Source organism: Coturnix japonica, chromosome 2 (genome assembly GCF_001577835.2).
Source record: "Coturnix japonica isolate 7356 chromosome 2, Coturnix japonica 2.1, whole genome shotgun sequence".
Taxonomy (NCBI): Eukaryota; Metazoa; Chordata; class Aves; order Galliformes; family Phasianidae; genus Coturnix; species Coturnix japonica.
The window spans coordinates 15,013,397-15,038,943 of record NC_029517.1 but is presented as its reverse complement, the minus strand read 5'-3'; the positions used below and the strand labels follow the sequence as shown (position 1 = coordinate 15,038,943).

General features: G+C 38.7%; 1 protein-coding gene across 1 annotated transcript in view; it reads left to right on the top strand.

Annotated features, from left to right (window-relative positions):
* The window catches only part of GPR158 (G protein-coupled receptor 158), a 165,006-nt gene that overhangs the window by 52,636 nt on the left and 86,823 nt on the right, over nt 1–25,547 (top strand). Inside the window, exons 3-4 of the mRNA XM_015853313.2 lie at nt 15,186–15,288; nt 20,051–20,268. Of these exons, the coding sequence (XP_015708799.1) occupies nt 15,186–15,288; nt 20,051–20,268 (321 nt within the window). The remainder of the gene's footprint in view (nt 1–15,185; nt 15,289–20,050; nt 20,269–25,547) is intronic.

The window sequence follows — 25,547 nt, the reverse complement described above, 5'->3', positions numbered from 1 at the left end:
TATAACTGGGTTTTAGTCTGGTTAAAAGCAGAGAAGACACTGGACCCTGCCACTGGGACAGGCTCAGGCTTTCAGGCTGCTTACTAACCTGCTTATGATCCATATTAAATAGGGCAGAAAGCAGCATTGTGCTGCGCTAGGTATTTTTTGGCAAAAAAATTATGATTTGCTAATGGCCTTTCCCCAGTTAGACGCTGTACAACTACATTCCTGGAATTAATATTTAATCAGACACTAATAGCACTTTGTGCAGGGTTCAGATGTGCTGGTGAGACTTTGCTGCGTCCAGGAGCTTCAGTCTGCTGATCTGCTTGCAGAACACTGGTGTGTGCTTTAAGTTATATACTGACATTTCTGTGGTCAGTGCAGAGGAAATATACAATAACTGGTGAACAAGACTGCAAAATTTTCAATCTATGAATTTTTTCAGTGCTGATGGCAAAATAAGGCCTCTAGGGGTGATGGTTACTGCAAAAGGGCAGTGTTTTTAAGAAAACATGATGAATGGAATGGAACTGGCGCTTACTGTTTCTGTTTTAAATTTGACCTACAAAATTGAAGGTTCATAAAAATTGCAGTAAGTTTTTCTTTCTTCTGTCTGACCACCAAATCTTATAGCTGTGCAATTAGATAACATGGTTTAATCCTAGGTGTTCTTGATGCTAAAACTTTTACCTGCTCTGCAAAGTAGGAAACCTTATTTCCAAACCACTAATAAATCCTCAATAGAATTAAACTGAAAGCTACGTATGTGCAATAAAGAATAATAATGGGGAAAATCAATCTTTCTGGTGAAGTAAATGTTGACATACTAGATAATTCCTTTCAGGTTTGAATGAAAATACTTGTAATGTTTTTCTTTAGTTGTCATTCAACCCAACATTAATTACATTGTAGGGTTTCACCAGTGACAAGTTTGTTGAGCCATATGTAAGTGACAGGTTGATTATGTCTAAATGATTTGTAAATGTGTTGGCTTTGAGGGCTTAAATGTTTGTATAAAAAATCCTTCAAAAAGCTGAGGAATGCTTGAGGTCACCACAGATAACAGGATAACAGCTTTTATGTGCTTTATTTGAGGGTCTATTTTGATGGGCTTGCTCATTTTGGTAGCTTTTTATTTCTGCACAACTACAAGGAATATCAGTGGGACACTTTCAGAGGTTGCTATATAGCCCATCGGAATCTCACAGGCAAAGAAGTTGTTTCAGTTTTAGATGCAGGACTTAAACAGCTGTGATGCACACTTCTGAGAGAGAAAAAGATGAGAAAATAAACTTGATGGTAATGTCTTAATGTGGAAATGCCTCTTACCTCTGTGATAGAGGTAATTTGTTTGGAAAATAGGTTTAGTAGAATACCTACAAAGTTATTTTGAAGGACAGAATTTCATAATAAACATCCTGATTGAAATCTGCCTACGCTGTAATAGGGATAATGTCCTAATGATTTTACTTGCTAAGGAGTTGCTGACAGATCAAGTTACCAACATGTACATAATGAACATGAGTGCCAGGATGATTGTCTGGAAACATTTAGTGACTTTCCTCCAGTTCTGCTATAAATTTAGAAATGTGTCTTAGACCAGGAAGAAAACTGGAACAAGGGAATATGTGAAGCAGGGCAGAAAAGAGAGAGCTTTAACTGGCACCTTTTTGAGTTGCTCAGACTGAAACCTCCCAGGGAATCCCAGCAGGGACTGCTCCGGGGCTCTTATCATCTTGGGTAGGTCGAGGAAGAAGCTTGGAGCTGGAAGCACAGTGAGTGATGATGCAGGAGATGGAAAGGGAAAACACAGGCTTTGCTCTCAGAGAGATGATATCTACAGTACACCAAGCAGTTAGTGGGGAAGGTAAGGGATTAAAAAGTGTGCAAGGCTTACATGATAATGGGATAGGATCCAGTGTATAAGGAGATCTGGATGATTGTTGAGACAATAGCATTCTCATAGCTTAGATGTGGATTCCTGCTGTGTAAAAGTTGGCTGACTTATTTACCAACAGCTTTTTTTTTAAGCAACAAGAACTATCTCTGGGCCATTGGAAGTTCTGCCATGGCACTGCTTTTTTGAGATAAGTTTGTTGTTTGCATTTTTCCAGTGTAATAGCTATGTAGGTTAATACTGCTACAAATTAGTTCATAATGCTACAAGCACATATTCCAAATGATCTTCAGCTTTCTTGGAAATAACCTGTCTTTGTGAGTCCTACCCGTGAAGCTCAGGCTGTGTGCGTAGTCTCTTTGGCACCAACTGTGATCAGTGTTTTTAGCAAAAGTAATTCAAGTCCACACCATTACACAACTCTTGTTTCCCTTGAAGACCCCACAGACCACTTACTGACTTAAAGAATAGCTCAGGGATTTTTTCACCCACTGACACTGAAATCCAGCAGTTTCTGTGGTAACGCTTGGCAACAGGTTGGCATCTTGAGGCAAGTTTACTCTAAAATGCAAGGAGAGAGGTTTGCTGAAACTATGAATCAAGAAATAACAGAGAAATTGATGATTAAACATGTAGGAAATTGCTCACTGATAAAACTGGAATTAGATGTGGACCTGGGGAATCGTGGCTAAGTGTTATTTGCTAATTGACAATAAGAGTAAAGGCTGTAGCAGAGTAGTGTAAATACAACCCTACTTATTCTTTGTCATAGGTGGCCCTTGAGATTACATGGATCTATGCTTTTTAGGTTTCATAACTTTTCAGTAGTCTCCGAAAATGAATTTACATTAGAGAAGATGAGTATAAATTTTAGCATGGAAGCAGATTGAAGTGGATTTGATTCTTGCAACACATAGCAGTAATATCAAGGAGATGTCTGGAAGCACTGAGTTCACTGGGACTGTGTTTATTTAAGAGAGAGGCAAATGAGAATAGAATTGGATCCTTCTCATTTTATCCTTCAAGTATCTGTTGCAATCAGCTTCATGTGACAGTGACCATAAACATCTTTTGTTCTGTGCGGTTCAGAGCGTGTTATTGTGATTCTGAAAATAACCACGAATCATTTCCTGAAGAATTGTCCTTTTTGATGAACCACTGCGTATTTTCAGCTGCTTTTGACATTGTGCCACTAAAAGCTGGTTTGCCTTCCAAATGTGTTTCTTCAGCTGTAGTTAAAGGATCTGTAGCACAATTGTCTGTGAGGAGAAATGGCTTTGTCAGACAGATTTGGAGATTACAAGGTTGGGGAATTATGAGGGAGAAATATATTGGATGGGGTCCTTGGAATATACTAAATTCCACCCCCCCTTGTTAATTTGATGAGAGAAACTAAAATAAGTAGAGCTTGTATACAGTTTTCTGATGGAAAGAGGTTAAATACTGATTCAAGTGACCTGGGTTATTTTGAGGGAACATACCAACTTGGTGAGAAAGACCAAGAGACCAATCTGGGCTACAGCCCCAGCGTGTTCCTTCTGTGGGCTCTCTTCTGGCTATGGTCCCCTTCTCACCTCCTCTCCCATGTATGTCATTGCTGTATTACACTGAATCTACATTTTGGTGGAATTTTCTTGGTGTAGTTTTTTACTACTCTTACAGCTAGAATTCTCTCATTCCCAAGCCATCTTTTAATGTGAGTCCTAACAAATAGCAGCTGGAAGCTCAGCTATAAGATCTGTTATAGTGGTTTGCTCTAGCTACAGTAATGGGAGGATGGTTGGACTGGGTGATCTTGTAGGTCCTGTCCAACCTTGTGGTTCTATTAGTCTATGAAGTAATCCATTAAAGCACTAACTCAACAAGTCAACAGTTACTTTCAGGAATAACAGTTTTAAAATTGGCTGTAGCCTAGAGATATTAAATCAAAATATATAGGTATAAACATTAAGATGTCATTCTGTGGTGATGTGAGGTATTGCAAAGTGACTGCTATAGCACTGCAGCATAAAGATGTTACAGAATTCTATAAAACAAACAAACAAAAACATTATTTTTGAGAGCATGATTAGTATCGTCAGCAGATCTGATAACTTCTCCTGTAAAGCATGATAAATTTTGTGTTCAAGCAAAGAGATATTTTAGCTACAGCTGATGGCGATCTTAACAAATACCCACTTTCATTGTTACGTCTGCTATTTTTAATGTAGGTACAAACATGTTTCTTTGGTGATTAAGCATAAGTTTTTTTTAATATTAACTTTATGTGATTCATTTCTTATTCTGAATAAACAGTTGTATTTCCTTTTTGTTTTTCTTACTAAGAAAAGAGACAACTCTTCTTTTCACTCTCTGTGCATTTCTTTAGGAATCTTAATAGGAGATATGAGGTTCAGATGTGGCTGAGAAGCCTGCAGTGTGCCCCTAGGTTTTCAGGCTAATAGTTTCTGTGAATACTTGGGTCAAATTTTGTATGGTCCTAAAGAGAGTGGGTGAAAGCAGCTGTTAAATCATATGTCTTACAGCTATGAAAACTATAATGGGAAAATACATTGTCAGTGCAGTATATAAATGTGTGTTATTCTTTCTCACGTGTGAAAGCTGAAGGTGAATGAATGGACAGCTGAGCTGACTTAGCTGTTGGTAGAAGGATATATATCCTTTAAATGGAGATATTTAATTGCCTGCTTGCTTCTTTACATCTGGTTCCTGCCCAGGGAACTTTTCTGTCACGAAATAGCGAATTGTTTTAACAAAAACCTGTAAAAGTTCACTAGGGAAATGAAGTTGTGCATTTACAGTAGATTCTAGTTTGAAAATCAGCCAAATGCTGAGTGCATCCAGATAGGTTTCCCAAATTTACTTGAGTTTGAATATAATTAACTTTGATGTCTTTAATTTGCTCTGCCAATACCAGAATCACTGCCAACACCCACAGGAAATTTTTACAGGTCAGAGCAATTACAATCACAATCCCAGTCTCAAATGAGATAATAAGGAGAGCAAGGAGTTATAGCGTAACCTTCTTGGTGGTCACAATGATACTTTAATAGTATATACTTTATATAGTCAGCAAGTTATGCTAGAACACGGACCCTTTCTTCTTTCATTTATTCTGTTTTCCCTTTGGGTAAGATACTGACTAAATATCTTGGTATTTACACTTGTTCATCAAGACACTTGTTATGGTACAAAGCTGTATAAAGTATGTAATCTTGAGATGCTCTGAGGATGTGCAAGTGGGATCAAAACAGAAAGCTCTTCCCCCCCACACCTCAAGAAGGCCACAGTTAAGAAAAAGAAGATGTATCACTTGCAAAAAAAAATAGGTATCTAGATAAGCAGTAGATAAGCAAAAGAAATATTGTCCTAGTGAGAGAAAAGTAAGGAATTATTGGTAGGTTTATTAGGAAAAGTATTGGTTGATGTGTGTGAACTGTGGAGATGAAGTTGGTCTGCTGGACATCTGCCTTGTGCTTCCTGAGTGCTGTCAATGGGAGAGAGGTGAATGAAGAGTCTTTGCTCCTGGGGCTGCTGTGAGAGACCTTCCTGTGGAGCTGAGTCACCAGTCCTGCTTCCCGGTGATGTGCTTTGTTGTGCAGCAGAACAAGGGTAGAGAGGACAAAGAGGGAACAGTGATAACATTAAACTTAGCAGTCATGTGCGTTATAATTCTTCATTCTTCTAGAACTGTTAGCCCAGGAAAGCACATGAACGTAATTTATTTCAATATATGAAACTAAATCTGATTCTATTAATTTCAGGCTACTGAAATTATTAACCAAACATTTTCACTCTTAATCTGATAGCTGTTCTTTTTTTCACTGCCACCTTTGAAATATGTTACCAACTAAAAACTATGAATTTGGGACTGAACCTGATGCTTCCTTCATTTGTCCTGACTTAACTTCTCTCAGTGATAACTGTGCTGCTGGCTCTTCAAGTGATTTCACAGCAAGAAAGTGAGGTAATGCAGAGTGAGGGTGGCCTTTTGTGTGTGTGTATGTGTGTCACATTAAGGCTGGCAGGTCTTTGGAGCTGTTTCTATAGTGGCTTCCAATAAAATGTATTTACTTTGTCAGATGAAAAGTGAACTTGACATTTAGTTGAGTCTGAGGCAAACTCTTCCAAAGAATCTTATTGTCTGCTGAGGTTTACACATCTACAGTGAACTGCTACCAGATGCTGTTTCACCATTTCTGAGGGCTCTGGGAAGGAGATGTACACTTCTATAATTAATAATAGAAAGCAATTTCCTTTTTAGTTTTAACAGTGTCAGAAGAGATCCAGTCCATCGTGCTTTGTGAACCAACTTCTGGCAGATGCTGAATAATAGAGAGGAAACTCCAGTTTGCATCCTCTCCTGTGGATATACCATGTTACTCGTTATTCATGAGCTCCTGTTTTCAGGCAAATTCATTAAGCAGAATACTGAGATACACACCTGTTACTGCCTAGAGGCTACTTTGATTCATGTGTTACCTTTCTGCTGCTATATACTAGCAAGTTCTTGAGAAAGAAGTCATTACACTGCAGATAAACTTGCTGAATTTTCTGACATTTTTTAATGATTCTGAGAAAACTGGCTTCCAAATTTGCACTCGTATGCTTTTCAAGTAGTGTTATTTGTTGTAACCCTGCCAAGAGTGATAAGAAATATGAAGTTACAGTTCCTGGTTTCACAGATTTTTTTGATGCTTTTCTTTTTCTTCCTGATGCAAACTGGAACAGCAGAATGGAAGAACAGTATATAATGGTTCTGGTGGAAGGAACCTACAACCTCCAACTGCCTGACCACTTCAGGGCTAATCAAAAGTTAAAGCTTGTTATTAAGGGCATTATCCAAGTGCCTCTTGAGCACTGTCAAGATTAGGATAAATGGCCTCACAGAGGATCTTGATAAATTGAACAATTGTCAATGCGCAATGTCAATGGAAAATGTCTGGTGCTGTACCCGGGACAGAGCAGTGCTGGACATGAGTACAGATGGGAGCAGAGTGGCTAGAGTGCAGCTCAACAGAGGGGGCCTGGGAGTGCTGATGATGGCAGCTCAGCATGACCCAGCAGCATGGCCAGGCAGCCAAGGGGGCAAACCCATTTGGGGGGCATTGAACACAGCACAGCCAGCTGGTTAAAAAAAAAATAAAAAGTGATTCTCCTGCTAGATTTAGCATTGGTGTGGCATCACCTTGAGTAATGTGTATAGTTCTAGGCTCCACAATATAAAAAGGTTGTTAAGGTCCTTAAAAGCCTCCAGAGGAGGGTAACAATATTGGTAATGGAGCTGAGTATGACAGGACTCTGCAACATTCCCTGTTGGAGACAGGGAAGGAAATGTTTGCTGTCACAAACATCTAGGCAAAATACTTTAGTCTGTTAAAGTAAGAATACCTCTAGTTGTTGTTATACTTCAGAGAACATCTTCATGGCTGGCTATTGTGATGTTTAACTATGGTATCGATATCTTTGTATAAGGTAGGAAGGAGTTCATCTTGGATAGGAAATAGCAGTCTGGTGGAATGAAGGAAAAATGGCTTTTAATCACCTAGGCATAGAAATAGCCTTGTTGATTAAGTGCAAACCTTAGGGTAAAAAAGTGATGGGCAGAGAGAGAACTATCTTTAAATATCAAAAGCAGTCATTTAGAGAGAGCCTTCCAAGGAATTTACTTCTATAGCCAAACCTTTTAACTCCAAAAGACAATGGAGGAGTGAGATGAGTCATCAAGGCTGCCTTAGTTTTGGATAAAAGGTAAGAATCTGAATTTGAGGTAAGGGAATCACAGCAACAGTGGAGGGACTTTCAAAGTGGCTGTCTAGAATGGCTCCATTTAGGGAGCTAGATCACTAACACACAGGTTTGCCTTCAACTAGAAGTGAGTTATTGGAAAATGAGTTACTGACAGTTACTGCTCAAAATTAGGACATAAATACTGTGATCAGAAAGCAAGAATTTGGAGAAAAGAGCAGGATTTCATGGTATATCTTTGTGGACAATCTGTCTCTTGTTTCCTGGATGAGAAGCAGTAAGCAATGACATTCTTTGATTAAGTATATTGCTGTTTCATACTCATTTTTGTTATGGACTTTTGCTTCTATTTATTACCCAAAAGTATGACTGTACATCTTGCTTAACATGTTTAAAACCTTTGTCCTTGCCTAATGCTAAACAAAAGGCTGCCTGAGACAGGTAAAGCTGGCAATTGCTGAGTGCTGTGTTTTCCTTGTGCCAGTGGGACACTCACCAGCTCTGTGGAACTCGTGCTCTGTAGTGGTTGAGGGGTGAGTGCACTGTGCTCAGCTTTGAAGGTCAAAGTGCTGTAAGTGCTGAGAGTTTGAGAGAAATTTCTTGTGACAGCACTAATAAAATGCTGCTTCCAACTGTCAGATCACCCTTATGATGGTGCTTGTAAAGCAGTGTGACAGACTGCTCACTGCATTGCTGGGCAAGAGAGGGAAGAATGACTTTGTCACAAAATCGTTGTTTCCTTCCTGTATGAAACTATGAGCGGAGGTTGGTGATTTAAAGCAGTCAAAAAGAAACTGTAGTTACCAAAGCTCATGTTGTAGGTTAAATTGCTCTGAACTTCAGTTCTGAGGGGCATCCCAGCCCTGAGGATTTAAGACTTGGCTGTAACATGGAGAGTTATTGCTCAGCAGGTAGAAAAATTTGAATTCTGATGCTATCCTGTAAGCCAGATTAACTTTTCTGAGGAGCTGTTACATTGCCAAATTACAGAGGCCACAATCCAGGATAAATGAAAATTAATAAAAAGATTTTGAGTTGTGGGCAGTTACTCTGACTGATGCATGGCTTAGCTGTCTTGCATGAAAGAAATTTGCTTTTAAAATGCCTGTTGCTGATGGGCAAAATCCATCTGGGTGTTTTGTTTGACCAGTAACCACCAAGTAAACAGACTCATTTAATAGATTCAGTTTGGTTATAAATAATGTTGTATCTTCATTCAAGCATCAGTGGGGTAGCTATTTGCCTTCAGCTGTTGCATAAAGTCGCACTTGTATAGAAGCAAGGAATGCTGCAAACTGAGCAGAGATATTCCAATTCAAAATCTTGATGAGGTCATCTTCTCAATCTTGTTCCACACAAAACTGGAAAGAAGAGTTTCAGTATGAAGGGATTTTGTCACTAGGAACATCAGTTATCCAATTTCACATAGCTGGACTCAACTCAAGACTCCTGGCTAGTAAACCCCTCTGCAAAAAAATGGGCTAGCATCTTTGGTACATAAAGATGGACTGAATGCCAAAGAACCTCTGCATTAGATGATTGTTGCCTGTCATCCCAATGCTTTTGCTAACACTGTTAATTGACATTTAGGGGTATGCCAGGAGCTCTTCCTGTGACTGTGGAATTTGTAGGAGTATTGTCTAGAGTTTAATGAGAGGTGTCCTCTTGGTGCAGTCTTTCCCTCAGCGGGGACAACGACGAGTTAACTCTTCTCTACCAGTATGTTACTCTTCTGAAGCTTGCGCAAACCAAGTGCTGCACTGCCTGGAACTGGTAGGTAAAAAAGTTCTCATAGGATGGGAAAACACACACAAAGCATTACATATACCTTGCATATCTTGCCAGTGTGTGGAATCATCCTAAAAATAATGTTTATTGTTAAGTAGTCATTACTGTAATAGTTGCTGGTACTGCAGTAGAAATGACAGATGTAGCAGCTGGCTGCAAAGTGTGGGTTAGTAATGTTGTCTGTGTTAACTTGTTCAAATATTGTGTACTGTTTTCCACCATTTTATTCTCCTGTCTGAATTAAGCATCTAAATTATCAATTACCAATTGATTATAGTGGCTTTTGTTAGCTTTTGGATGAACTGTAACAAATGCTTTTCCTTTCCAAATAGCTGGGCCAGCAGGCTGTCCACACTGGCAATATTTTAACTCTTTATAAAAAACGGAGGTCTACAAGATGTTCAGCCATGCCTGTCTGTCAGAGGAGCTGTGTGCAATGCCTGTGCACCTCCATTGCTCTTTCCTATTCTGAATGAGTTGTCTTCGTTTAAGCTGCACAATTCTCTCACTGAGTTACTGACCTGGCCTGACTATTCTAGTGTTTCCTACCAGCATTTAGAAGAACATTCAAATGGCTGTTTTTAAAATTGTAAAGAAATAGTTTTTACCAAGGCTTTAAATGTACCAAATGGATTTCATAATGAAGTCATTTGTACTATTGTAGTGGTAATAGAAGTGGAGATAATGGCATTTATTGGCAGAGGTAGAACAATTGTGAAAATTTGATTAAAAATGGTTAACATCAATAAATAATATAAAACTCGTCTGTTTGGCATTTATTTTTTTAGACATTGCAAAATGCTGCTGATTTGTTGATAAGGGAATGTGAATAGGTGAGACAGAGTACTCTGGTCCTCAGAACTTCATCCTTCATGGGGATCAGAAACAAGTGCAGCTTTTTCTTCAGCAGAGGATTTTGGAGATGCCTCTCATTATTTGTCAAGGTTTCTCATGCCTCTGTATAAGTCTAACTTCTGGAACAGTTGCTATTAAGTCACAGATGAATGCGGAAGTAGTTGATAGAACCAGAAGTCCTAAGGACCTACTTGTATTTTGGTGTATTTCTTGGCGGCTTCTGGAAGGTCTGCATGTAACATTTGGCATTTTCAGTATTGCTCATGTGTGAAATACAAAATTGTCCTCACGATAGGAAAAAAGGTTCAGTGTTGAGATAATTCTCTCTAATGCAGATAAGATCATAAGGAAATGCATAAGACTTTATTCTTAGTACTGTTTAATCCATGCTAAGAGTAAAAATGTCTTAATTTGTCATCAGTGTCAGTGCAAGCTGGCCCTGACTGAATGCCTTCAAACTGATCAGTCCGCATTATTTTTATGGCTTTACAATAATCGGTCCCTATGGTGTCTGTTAACATGTCCCCTTGTAATTGCAATGCAGTTTGCACATTCATCAGAAGCAAAGTTTAGTATGTTATAAAATGATATTCAGGTTAATGGTATCAATTCCAATCTGTGTTATAAAGAGATCTTTTATTATTATTTTTGTTTTCCCTCTAAAAGTAGCCTGATTGTAGCCTGCCTGTACGGTACTTTTCGGCTATAATGATAACTCTGTCTTACAGACTGTTATTGCTACAGAACCTGTGAGTGCCCAAGCTATCTCTTTTAATTACTGTGCTTTCATGATCTGGACTGAGAAAGCTTCATCTGTAAGTTGAGGCTGGGTTTTCTATATATATGGCAATTGCTGAAGATGTGTTTTCTAATGCTGAGCCCTCACACCAGGAAACCTGCACACAAACACTAGAACACTTGGCTTTACTCTCTTCTAAGCAAGTTCCTTCAAGTTCCTCAGACACAGAGCCGGGTGACCAAGCTTCTACACACAGCAGAAAAGGGAATTAGAGACTCTGCAAGCAGGAACTTCCAGTAAGGGTAGATGTTGCTCTGAGCGGTCACTGGCATGGGTTGGCCTCAGTTGGACTAGATGACCTTAATGGTCTTTCAAACCTTAATGAATCTGTGATTCCTGCCAGCACTGTGCCCGATTTGACATCAGTATTTCTGCAAATTTGTGATTTACCATTAGTAGCCAAAGTATCCTAATGAAATACATATTGCTAATAGCCTTTTCTGTTTCAAGAGTGTTTTGACTTATAGCTAAGATTAATAATAGCTTTCATGATCATATGTAGTTTCTAATTACTAGTGTGAATGGGCTGCAACTCCTTACTATCACTGCTTACACTGGTGCTATAGCTGAACAAAATCAGAATTAAGAGCATTAATAACATTAAAAAGCAGCGTGGAGTTTTTAGCAAAGCTAAAAAATCATCAGTTACTCACCTGTGACAAATATTTTCCCGATGCCTGCCTTTGCTGCAAGCTGAATCAGATCAGCTATTGCTTTGTCTGACTCAGGATTTAAGCAATTCACCATCATTATAGTAAGTACGTCATTGCTGGGAAACACATTCTCAAATTTGAATTTTATTAAAAGAAAGATCTACAGTGATGCACTTGGGAGAGAGGATAAGAGTTATGGGAGCCTACCAAGTTACCCTGAAATGCAGGATATGGATTGACCGGCTCTATCATTTCCTTTTGAAATAAAATGCATTTGAAGACAAGAAGCTTGTGAGTAGCATTGTTAGACCAGAGGCAAACTGCTGACTCCCAGGTGTGTACACAAGGCCAGGGATGCTGCAGACTTCTGAGGAGGCTACAAACACATCTCAGAATGAAATCTTGCTCATGGTGGGTAAATGAAGAGAGCAAATATAGTGGTTAAATCCTTTTCAATGAAAAAAAAACACCTGTTACTGACTCCAGTGAACAAAATTTTACTCTATCTGTCTTCTCTTGTTCCTTTCCCCATGTGACTGCGCCTGACAGTGCAGTAAGCAGTGGGAAAGGAGCCCCCACGCTCTGGCAGCACTCCTACCCACTCCAGCTGTAGTCATGGGCCAGCACAAACCAACCCTTACTTTTACAAGATCTTCCAGAAATTGCACCCGTGCTGCCCTATGCCACTGCAGGGAGTGATTTGATTTGTCATGCTTCTGTTAAACTTTATCTGTCATGGCTTTACTTTACTCTCACTCCAGTCTTTGAACAAGGAGTTGACTTTAGGCGAGGCAGTCATCCTTATCATGTATGCATGCAGAAATACAGATTCTGAAAGCTGCTCTTGTGCTTTGAAAAATTTGAAATATTCAAAGTCAAGGCTGGCCGCGTTTTTAGTGTGTGGTGTTTTTTTTCTCTTCCCCTAATACTCTGCAGAGCCTTAGGAGGACTAAGATCTCCGTAATGCTTAATAACTTGTAAATCAGTTTCAAAAAGAGGGAGGTTTTTTACAAGTATTTCCCCCCCTTTTGGCCATATGATATTCTTCCCTGCCTTGTTGCTGCAATTTCTATAAAAAGAAACCAACACAGCAACAACAAAACAAAACACAACAAATAACCTGTAAATAGCTCTATTTACATTCAACGTTTGTAGTCTCTGAGTACAGTGTAAAACTGTTACTGCTTTCTGGAGGGATCCAGGCTCGCTTTTTCTCCTCCTCTCCTTTCAACAGATTGATCTTCTGATGCCTTTTATGCCTTTCATGGGATTATATGGACTGCCTGACATAGATTTTGACCAGCAGTTCTTAAGTTGTACACTGCAGCTGCCAAGGACTGGAAGCAAGAATAATATCTTACATCAAAGAAGACAGCAGTTTTTGAAATACTCTGCTCATTTTCAAGTTCTGTACTGGTTAGGAACGATAAAACAGAAAAGTTATGAACTGCTGTTAATATGAGTATAGGATGTATGTGAAAGAATCATCGGTAAAAAGTGTTCATTTTAATACAGAGCAGATTTATGAGCCTGTGACACCTCTTTAGTGAAGATTTTGTGCAGTGAGAATGTATTGTGGCTGTGGTCCTGGTGTGCTGTGGTGTTTGCAGGGCTCAGCCGAAGCTCGCTCTTTTCTTTGTTGGCTTCAGAATGAAACTGTGTTATCTACAGCAGCGTGTACCTTCATGTTATAAAGGAAGAAGCCAGAAAGCACGAACAGAATTTTCCCCTGAAATACATTTCCTGAAGCACAATGACTGAAAGGTGCTGGAGATGACAGAATTCACTCATTCTTTCTCCTTCTTTAGCTTCTTCTTTTGTGCTTGGCTAAAAGAGGCTTTGTTGTCATTGGATTTACGCATTTTGATTTCTCCAATTCTCCACCTTGTCAGCAGTCTCCTTTCTGCAGAAGATGAAGTGAGAAGAAAAATGATTTGGGCCTTCTCTTTGCTTTTTTCCCTGCTTTCATGTTTACACAGGCTGAATGAATTTTTGGTGTTTATTCTTGCTGGTTTCCTGCTTGCTTGTTTCCCAGTAGCACCTGCCAATCTGCACTGATGTACCGTGTTTGGCACTGTGAATGTGGAAAGAGACGGCTCTGCCCACTTGAGGGCAAGAAAAGCCAGGTGGCTTTCTCAGTGCTGGGCAGGATTATGTCACAAAACTGAAATTCAAGATAAATACTTGAGTTTTCCTTAAGTACTCTCTTGGTTTGCCTTTGATTTTTGAAACTCAGATCTTCTTTTTATTAAGCCCTGCCTTCTGCACCTTCCTCCCAGCCACAGGCAGGCAGAGATTTAAACACCCTGAAGTCAAAGTCAGGTGCAAGCAAGTGAAATTGGGGGCAGAATTGAGAGGGCAGAAGGTCCTTTTCTTATATCATTCAGTTTTTCCTTGAGGAAATATGACTGTGTACTTCATATTTACAGCAGTAAATTGGTACCTGTGTGTTTGTACCTATACTGATGGGACGGGTATCTAGCGCGGTAGCCTACTTTTATCTGGTAAAATGATGTATGCATTACTGGGGAGAAATCATTTTACCAGCATTTATGATTTCATTACTGCCAAACCCTTTTCACTGTGCTGGTCACAGCCTATTTCTTGTACAGTATTGGTCTGACAGTAGATGTTCTGACATTGTCATAAATTTGCTGTTCGTCTTCATGTTGGAAATAGCAAAAATGAATCTGAGTTAAAGCAAAACTTGTCTCATATGTTACTTCCTTGAAAAGGGGCAATGGAACTCAGAAGTATGTGGCTCCCGCTCATTACCTTTTTGCTGTCATTGACCTTGATCAGGTTTAGGCCACAGTCATTTTGTTTAACCAGTTGCTGTCTTTGTTTTGACTTTGTAAATCTCAACCAATTTATGGTTGCCAGTCAGGGGGTCTGCCCTGATCCCAGCCTTTCTTGCTGCCTGCAGAAGGTGGGCCACAGACATCCACGCTGTTCCATGCTGTGTGAGCCCCAGCCCTCTGAGCCCCCTCTGTTCTGCTGGTGAGGGTTTGGAGGCCAGAACAGATGTAGCTTAGTGTGCTTGGAGCTGTGCTCTGCAGGCACTACCTGAGATAGATGTGTCCCCTGGCTCAGCACATGTTTGAGGTGGGATTTGGGGCTGGGACTTAGTTATAGGCCTGTTCTCAACTGTACTGTGGATGTAGCCTGCTAACTGTGTCCCGCTTCACATGGACAGAAGTCTGTCTGGCACTTATTTGAATTGTCATGGGAAAGGTTGTTTTATAACTGTGCTGTTTCCTAGTAATTAACTGCAAGGAAAAAAAGCAGAGTGATATATGGCTGTGGGAAAAGTCACGGAGAAGATACTGTTAAGACTGGCAGGGGCACTTCTTCGAAGTCTGCACACTGTATCTTGTAATGTTTTTCTTATGCTTGAATGTACATTGAGTATATCATTGTATGATCATTTGCATTACTTTTCTTTTTTCTTTTCTCACAGTGCTTGCCAATTAAAGGTCTTGGATTTGTGCTTGGAGCCTACAAATGTATTTGCAAGGAGGGATTCTATCATCCCAACATCTTTTCAGTGAACAGCTTTCAGAGTAAGTGCCTTTGCTTGAGTTAGGGGGGAAAAAAGCATAGAGAGCATTAATAATGCAGGGCTCCTTTTTATCCTAGTCAGGGTTATACAGTGAAATCCCAGTGGTTTGCAACTCTCAGATTATATAATCACTTAAGGAGTTCTAGCTCTTTGGTTTGTCATTTGTGATACTCTTGAGGATCCTGTAAAACATACCCACTTTAAGAATATTTGATTCATAAATAAATTTAAAAATATGAAAAGAAGTCTTGCTATAAGGAAGTAAAGATTCCTGGCATCTATATTCAAGCAAAAGTATTGAGAAATTTAATTTACCAGTTTCTTCCTTCCTTAGGGCAAACTGGAATGCTCTGGCCTCTGGTTTTGTAAGTGCTTTAATTGTTTTAATTTTACTTCATGTTCAGAGGAGAATCTAAAGGAGCACATTCAAGCTCTAATTCTTACAAATGGGGAATTAGAGATGGGTCAGCTCTGAGAGTCTGCCTGGTGGTACAGCATGGAAGACATGCAGCCTATGCTTTCTGGAAAGCACAGTGTTTGGTACTTGGATTGCGTTAAGGGAAGTAAGGAAACAGAACATGTAAAGAAGCCGTCTCCAAAGGTGCTGTCTATTACTTTCACTGTATGAAAGTATGACCACCAAGATATAATCACTGTGCTAAAATTGTTGCAGTTATACTAATACAGTATACACTGCAGTCACAAGTGTAAAAGTATTGCTTGAAGGTGTAATGGGGCATTCTGCTTTGCCTCCTACTTTGCTAGTGAATCCCTTCCCCAGAATCTTTGCTTTTGCTTTCTTATTTAAAAAGTGTTGGTGATTTTAGGTGAAAGATGTATAGCTTTTTAACATCAGGAAAGCTTTTGAATTTCATGTTTATTTGCAGTCATGAGTCCCATAAATGTATTCATTCTGTGTCAGAGGATGACCCATTTTAATTGATCTGATCTGGTCTGAGAATAAACTGACTAAGATATCTCACCCCTAATAGTCTATATTAGATTTCCTGTAAATATATATTGCATAAGTAGCACATTGTTTAGTCAGAAATTTACTCGGTGAGCATTTGTTTCCCTTTTCGTATTGTGGAATGTTGTAGAAGTCACCCTTATGATAGTGTTCTTTTTTTCTCTGAGCTGTATGAATCTTTTAGTAGTGTAAGAATGATGCTTGGTTGCTCCTGTGGTGCAGTGAGTTATGATGGAACTGGGATTTAACTCTTTGAATGAGCATATTAAAAAAAATCGTTCTTAGATTTTTATCATACCAAACGCAAAAAAAATGCAGAAAAATTATGACTAGAGATGATAACAGCACTGATCATAAGGGATGGGATTCTTATGATCTTATATCAGCTGTCTAAAGTGCAGATGCATGACATGTATTAGTCATCTTGGTTTCCACTGTAGTCAGTAGGGAGAGCATGGCTCCCCTGGAGAGTAGCCTTGCTGCTTTGGAAACTCGTCTTTAGATGGAGGAATTAACTCTTCATGCAAATAACCCCTTTTCTCTGTGTGCGAAAGAAGGAGGAGCCAACATGGCAAACTTAGGTCAGAAATTTTGCTTTTAAATAACTTACACTTAAATTTTCTCACTGAAGTGTTTGCATATGCTGACATTTAAGGTCTCAGAGTTAGATGATCTGGGACTTCTTTGATTTGTCCATGTGTTGCTGTGAGTTAACGTGAGCGTGAGGTTAGGAAAAGTCATTAACAAAGAACTGCTTTTAATTGTACCAGATGCAGCTCTGGTTGCCACACTGTATAGATGATTTCAGAATGTGAGCAGTAAGACTGATAGTGGAAGTAACTGTGGAGTAATGACAGAAAAAACTGGTTCAAGGGAACTTAGCCCTGTCATCCAACTGCATTCTGTAAGAATTAAAAATGGTTAAAATTTCTAAACTGTATATTTGGAGATTCAAACTGATACCAATGCAGGGATTCTAGACATGAATACTACAAGTAATTTTGACAGAAACTGTCTGACCTGACAATCTTTGTGTGGAATTAGGTTGGTGAGGCCTGATAAGAGAGATGTAACTGAGTGGAAATGTTAATGGTTTAAGAAATATTCCTGGAAGATTAGAATCAAGAGGCAAGTAAGTTTTGCAGGTCTCAAGATAAGATGTAAATAGGTAAGTGGGTAGGAAAACTGATCACTTTTGTACTTCCATGAATTGAAAAATTGAATTCAGTGCATTGTATCTTGAAATGGAAGCATTTCTCAGTAATGTTGGGATTCTGCAACAAAATATGTTTAACAGCAGTTGCGCATTGTGTCTGAAGTGACAGAGTTTTAAGTTCTAATCAAGGTTCTCTTTAGGTCCAGATGAGTGTTTGGGCTGAGTCTGAAAGGCAGCGGTACAAAATGGCTTTGCAGGGATGTTTGACAGGCTATGCAGTTTGCTCAGCAGGCAGGCTTCAAAGATTGCTCGTCTGCCTTCTCAGCAAACTCAGCTGGAGACCTGAACACTGAGATGCAATGTTGCATAAACATTGTCCTCAGTAGGAAAGATTCTGCTTTTCTAACTTAAAGAATACAGTTTTGCTGCTCCCCAGGAGGTTGCACATTTCATGCTGCAGGCTCCAGAACTGTGTGTGGCTCAGGGGTTGAAATTTGTACCATTCTTTAACTGATGAGGAAGTCAGGTAGGAGAGCTGTTTTCCTTCCAAAGCTGAGTTTGGACTTCAGAACTGGTAGTGCCAAAATATGTAGAACCTCTCTCTTTTCTGCTGAACTGGTTAATGAGGACCCTTAGTACTAACAAGGCACAGAGTTACTGATGTATTTCGTGTGTCTTTTTTTATCAGCTTTCAAGGTTGCACTTTTAAGAAATATAGAACATAAAGTTTATGACCATAACGGATTTTCAAGCCATATTCATGTAGGGTTTGTGACTCAATCTCATCAGAAACTGATTTTAGAAAAAGATATGTGAAAAATCATACAAGTTGCATTAACCTGTAATTGCTTGAGTACAAGATTATGCACTTTCTCCTAATGGCTCACTTTGAGGAAGCAGTATTAGTATTAGTAGAATAGATTAATTTATGAATACATACATTTTAACATTTTCATAGCAGTCATCTCCAAGCACTTAGTTCTCTGCCTCACAGGTTAATCACTTTTGCATTGGAATATCCTTAGTAGAACTTTGGTGCTTTATTCAACCTAAAATTGGATTCTTCAACAATAATTTATTGCAGAGATTCCCCTCAGCTCTTGCTTTTTGGATGTGGAATCTACTCAGAAAAAGGTGCTTGTACACCTCTCGTGTCTTAGTACGGGACTTAATTTGTCTAGCAGTGCTATGTCCCCAGTCCCAGGAGAGCTCTCCAGTTCAGCTTCTCCAAAGAGAAATCCAAAGTCTTCATAAAAATAAATGCCAGCCTGTTCTCACTGCAGGATTTGTGAGAGAAGCCTTTCTCTAAAAGCAAGGAGGACATGGCTGCTGGAACAGCACACCAAACAAGCAGACTGGGGTATATGACTGCTCTGTGCCCTTCTGAAGCTTTGCCTGCCAGAAGATGTGTGTTCCTGCACATTCATACATACATTTGAGAAAAAAAAGAAGCAATTACCCATGTATATAACTTTCAGTTTCAAATGTTTTAAGTGAAAAGCCTGAAGAGAGTTTGAAACGCCAATGTGCATATGTGAAACATCACTGAAATACTCTGTCTCTTGAATTAAGACTAGATAACGTGGGATTTACTAACATCACTGCTGGAGAAGGAGAGTTTTGATCAAAAATGTTGGGTCAATTCTCTAGTCTTGTGAAAAACAAGAGGGGCTATCATGGTTTTTAAAACACCATTTATTTGCCTTCAGCCATATTCTCTGGTTCTCTAAGCCACAGTCTTTGAAGCTCCAAAACTTGTTGTGTTTTTGTTATGAATTTTCAGCAATTTCTGCTTGCTTTCTTATTTAACATTATTTTGCTTTTCTTCTCTTTCCTTCACCCATTTCTTCTATCAGTTTCATGCAGTGTAAGCAGTCATGTAGGGTTTTACAGGCAAGTTCTTACAGATCAGTAAGAGCAGGATTGCTCCTGTATGCTCTGTTGGCTGGTGTGCTTTGATGGGTCAGATGTCAGCTCAGGAACAATTGATTTTCACAGACAAGATATTAAATTGCCAGTTGGATTTCGAGGTTTTCTAGTGTGTTTCAGTGAACTGTAGAAAATTGCACATTTATACGTTTATGTAGTGTAAATGTGCTGGTTTTGATCTGGGCACGGAATAGTGCAATCTTATATCAGTTTGCTGAATAAATGTTATTTAAGAGGAGTTTTGTCTGATTTGGAGCTACTCATTTCACTAGAGAGTGTCTTTATGAAATTCAGAAACAGTCTCAAATAGGATCGAAGCTTGTGCTGTAAACATTAGGTAGTTAAAGCATCTGTTTTTCATGTGCCTGTGTAAATTTGTGTCTTTGTTCCTAAATCCCTGGTGTAATTTTCTCCCATTCAGAAGTATCCTTCAAAGAATGTCCTCTGCAAATTTTGTCCATCTTAAATACAGTGGGGATGCATTTAATAAACCCACTTTCCCCCATGTCTGAATTGATCTGTGTTTTCTGAAGGTGACAAAGGAGGTGAAATGACAAAAGCAGCCCTGGCAAACTACTTTGTTTATTTAATGAAAGAGGAGAACAGGGAGGCGAGGGAATAAGCAGAGAACTGTTTTGCTTCTGTATGAATAAGATGCCTGTACTGTACAATTAAAGTTGCCTTCCCTTCCCCACCTCATATTTTCAGGAAAGGATGCAGATAATCGCTTTTCTGGAGGGGCCTTGTCAGAGGAAGTCTACACCTGCCTGCCCTGCAGGGAAGGATGTTCTAATTGTAAAGATGATACTCCCTGCTATGCACAGGAGGACAAGTATTTACGGCTTGCTATCATCTCATTCCAAACACTCTGTATGCTGCTGGACTTCATAAGCATGCTGGTAGTCTACCATTTTCGCAAGGCAAAGGTAAGCAGCCTTGTTTTACTTTAATCTTCCTGCTCACCGTGTAGTACAGGCTCATTTGTGTTAGGTGTACAGCTTCTCATTTGGAGGACAGTCACCTTCTTGGGTAAGGATTACCACTGTATTTCAGAAGATGAGATTTCCAAACAGGAATGCTTTGCAAGGAGGAACCTAAATTGTTTATGTAATGTTTGAAAAAATGCTGAGCAGTTGTCTCCCAGTGACATCTCCTTACAGTTATAGATGGTCAGTAAAAATCAAGGGAACTTACTGTGTTAGAAGTCATTTTGGTAAGTCAGACCAATTATGCAAGTACCAAGGAGGTACATGGGATTTGTAGTCTCTGGATGCTGAAAGTGTCTGGCTGTTTTACCACTGCTGGGAAGGATGTCTGGTTTCAATATATTTGTGACACTAGCTGCATGGTAATTGCATAGGAGAGAAATCTCTTTAAATAATTCTAGTTCCATGGGAGTTTAAACTTGATTCAGTAGTTATTTATTTTTTCCTAAAGTATCTATGTATTAAGGAGAGTCCGTAAACTGTTGATACAAAAGTTATGTAGTATCTACTATTCTAATAAACTTCCTGCTTTTACCTCATTCAAAATATATTTATATGTAATATCTCATGCAATCTCACTGTTGCCTCAGTAAATGCAGAGTATTCTATGAAGCTTTCAATTTACTAAGAAGAAATGAATGGAAGCTGGCACTTATTCACTACCTACATTTGGAAGATGTAGGTGTGCACACAATATGCTGTATTGTTGAAATTAATAGCATCTATTTTCCATAACTAGATAAGCATTTCCATTTTGGTTTTTGGAACACTTGATCCCACAGTCTTCCTAATCCTACACTGTCTGTGTTACAAATGTGTGGTTCATTTTGAAAGACTTTAATATCCTGGCAGGAAATCACAGAATGAACAGTAACATTCTTTTTTTTTTTTCTTTTCTTCTGTTCTTTTCTCTGATTCTGGCAGTCTTTGAGTTTAATGAAATTGCATCAAATGATTCAAATTACTGACTTAATTGCATTTATAAAGCTTTTCATTATGAAAAGTGTTTTGTAGGCATTTATTTAGTTGCCTAATGTTAACTTAGCAGAAGAACTTCTTTCCAATTCTAAGACATTTTAGTGCTCATGGTAATGTTACTTGCTTCTGTTGGCTGTGTAAAATAAACATCATGATGAAAGAAGTGTTCCTTGTGAGTAAGACTTTTCTCTTTAGTTCTGCAAAGTGAAAATGGTAGATTACTTCATGTTCAGCTCTTGTAAGTTAGCCTTAATTTCTTTTCTCAATGATGTATTGATTGTTTTATAAGAAATTTATGAATGAAATTAAACATGCTTTTGCTCTTTTGGATGAATATCTAGATATGTTTTCCTGCACATGTTCACTGCTTTTAAAAAATAAATATTCGTTAAGCACATACAGAAATCTTTCTTTTTCACTAAATCTACTAATTAAGAAAGGTACATTTTTACTTTTGTGGCAATCAGCCACTCCTCCAGAGGAAGATAAGAGTAAAGAACCAGACAGGATCTCTGAACGTTTAGTAGCAGTATAAACCAAGAAGCATAGACACACCTTTCCTTGTTTCTAAAGAACTTTTCAGTAGTTATAAAAAAAACCCATAAGCCTAATAATTTTTTTTCCCAGTTTGCCTGTTACCTTGAAAGATTTACCATGACATTTGAACATATGAATCAGGCATAAAGCAGAATATTCATTATTATTTTTCCCCAAAAAGAAAAGTAATGTCATTGAGACATTATATTTCATTCAGTTGGACAGAGATGGATTCAGTTATTATTTTGCTACCTTCGAAGAGAGTTGACTTTGCTCTAAATGGGTATCTCACAAAGAAAAGACAAAGAAAAATAAGACAAAAAATAATATGATGATTAAAAGTCCTTTCTTGCATGATTGACGTTTTCAAGGAATAGAAACTGAAAAATAGATGTTCCAATGCTTTTCATGTCAGGCATCTGAGCTTTTTTTCCCTCTTCGATTCCTTTTATGTTCTTTATCTTGTTGGTACAGCATGATTTTTAAAAGAGAAAAATATTGTGTGATTAACATGAAATGGGTAGCTTTATGAAGGGCAAATGTGTTGAGAACAATAAGTATTTACATAAGAAAACTGCTGGTTGTATTTGATAATGACAGAAAATTGGCATGTACATTGGCAACTGTGTGTTTTCCACCAAGGGAGAAAAGTCATGAAAGAACATCTATCGAAGTATTGAAAGTATATTGATACTGAGAATTTCCATCTGTTAGTGCAACAGGCTTTTGTTAGGTGACAGAAAAGCATTTATTGGATTATCTCTCACAACATGCAGATAAGTAGCACTATAATATTTAAATAATCAGAAAAAGTTATTTTTAGTATAAGAACTATACAGTGCTATTGTATTACACAGCAATCTTCAAGATCTTTAAAACTGCAAAAGAAAGTGATAAGAATTTAAAAATACTAAATTGACCCCCTCCCTCCCCAGTGCTGTAGTGAATGCTATGTGGATATGTTGTGTTTTGGTATAGCAGTTGGTCAGTAAAATATGGCCAGTAAAAAGGGAAACCAAGCAGAGTCAGGTTAGCGAGCCAGTAAAAGTGTGAAAAAGAGAACACTACTCAGTGCTTGTACTTCATGGGAGTTTCTGGTAAATGTTCATTTTAAATAGCCAATTTTAAGTTTAGCAGCAAAAATCAGATTGTGAAAAACCATCCCTGGTAGCTGTAATTCAGAGAAGGAATAGAAAAAGTCCACAAGAACCATTCAGACTTCAGTGGAGGAGCCGACATATCTGGAAGAGCAGATGCAGGTTATAAGGATTTTAGAAAAGAGAAGAAATCCCTCAACTAATCAGATCATAGTTGCACGTATGAAGACTGAAAGGTGCTCATGCAGAAACTGCTGTGGAAGAGTTGCTCATCAACTTTGTTACATCAAGAGCACAGAATATATGCTAGGTCTGAAATAGTTATTAAATGATCAGCTGTTGGTAAAAGATCTGTAGTTCCCTTCCCAAAGATCTCAGTGCTGAGAACAGAGATGATTTCAACGATTACTTCCAAAGCATTATTGGCAGAGTATGAAAATGCAGTTTTCCTTCTGATGTGTTCTTTATTAGTTCCTGAGGGTGTAAAAGTAATGATCTACAATCAAAGTGGTTCCATGATTGGAGGATCCTGACAATATGAATGGTATAAATCAGTGCGATGATACCCAGCTTCAAGAAGTCAACCAGTGCTGGAAGAGCTACAGAATTGTCACAGAATTGCAGAGGTTGGAAGGGACCTTGAGGAACCATCAAGTCCAGCCTGCCTGCTTAAGCTAGTACTCCACTGTAGGTCACACAGGTTGTTCTCCTTAGACTTCCAAAAAAACTCCTCTACAAAACTACTGAAATATTTTCTGTGTAACAAGCTACTGCATACATTAATAGCAGCAGAGGAGGAATGGAAGATAAGAAATGTGACATCTGCACTTATAGAGACTGCCAGTAATGATGGCAAGAGCTACAGATCAGTAGGTCCAGCTTGCTCACTGAGAAATGTTAATAAGGAACAGAGCTACTAGATTTGTGAATAAGTGTGGGATGTAGACTTCTGTGAGAATGTGATTTCCTTATTAATGTATTTATAGCTCTGTGAAGGTAGATTATTATTAAGGATGAGAGTACTTTTTCTCAGGTCCACTGACAAATACTCTTAAAAATGATGATCTCAAGGGGCCAGGTGAGCTGCACTTCTTGTAAGTGTGGGAGAGGATAGAGGAAAAGACAGTGCAGCAGATGTAGTATAGAATCATATAAGGTGGGGAGATGGTGATGTGTATGCATATAGTCACTATTCTTTCTAAGATATTCTTTCTACAGGGAGTTCATCAGATCTTTCAAATGGTTAAAAAAAAAAGTAAAGGAGACATTTTACACAATTTATAATTGCTTTATGTCACCCATTGGCCCAGAGTATAATGGACTCTGAAGTAGAAATCAATCCAAAAAGAGTTTAGCAGGAATCATGTTGGTTATTTAATCACAGTTGGTTTGGTGAAACATCTGGTGCTGGAAATCCATAGTGCTTATTGTTGTAAATGGAGGATAGAACAGGAAGGACCCTGTTCTCTGTATTTAGTTATGCAGTATAATCCATGCCCTGAGATGGGACTCTTCTGAGTTAGAAAGCCATTCTTCTGTCAAAGAAGGTGTCATCAAGTTAGACTTCATTTCTGATCTTGAAATCATTGTAGTTATGCAAATAAACTTGCACGGTTGCATTTGGTAGATGGCAAAACAAAGTAGACAGGGGACAAATGAAAATGTAAGGCACTTGTCCAAGCCATAGTTATGGCAAACTATCACTAGCAGTGCTGACCAAAATCTTGCATTGCCAGCCTATATGAAATTAGTGACTTGAAGTGTTAGCCAGCACTGGCAAGCAGTATAAAATGGAACTACAGGAAGACAGTGGGAGAAAGCTCGGGTTGGTGTTGAGGAATTCATTTCAGGCTTTGTCAAGCACGGGTGAAAGTGACTCAGCAGCACTGAGATTAGCTCAGCAGCAATGTTGCTAAACTGCAAGACTCATAAATGGAGAGAAGTAGAAAATGTGTCCCTTTACAGAGAGAAAAAAAGCCAAGAGGACTCCAAAGTGGTTAAAAATAAATAAATAAATAAAAATGAATGAAGGCACAAAGGGAATAGCAGAAACTAAACCACTAATGAAAAGCATATTGTTGTGAGAGACAGAGAAACGTGAAAAATGTAAGAGATAAAGGAGATGCTGCTGCTATAGTGGGAAGACAAAGCATTTCCGCAGGGGAGTAAACGGGAGAAATGTGCCAAACAAAGCCAAAAATGAGGATAACATTCACAGCTAATGCTGAAAGGAAAGCAAATATGCAGATCACTTTAGAGAAATCTTTAACTATTCTAAACAACCACAATGGCAAACAGTAGTGAAAGCTGAAAAGCCTGATTATGACATTAACACAAGCTGTAAGAGGCTGAAAAACAGTCAGGAGATGAAAGCTGGTCAAATCCCATCAGAAATGCTGGTGGCACCTGACAACAGCAGCTTAATGACACTGAGGGATTTGTGCAGTGGAGCATGGGAGAAATAGATTTTCCCTCAACAGTGGGAACATTGAACTGTTATCTGAGTGCCCCAACAGGATGATCTTGCTGAATACCACAACTGGGGAGACACTGAGGATTCTGCAGTGTGATACTAGGGGACATAAAGCGACAGTGCATGCAGAACAA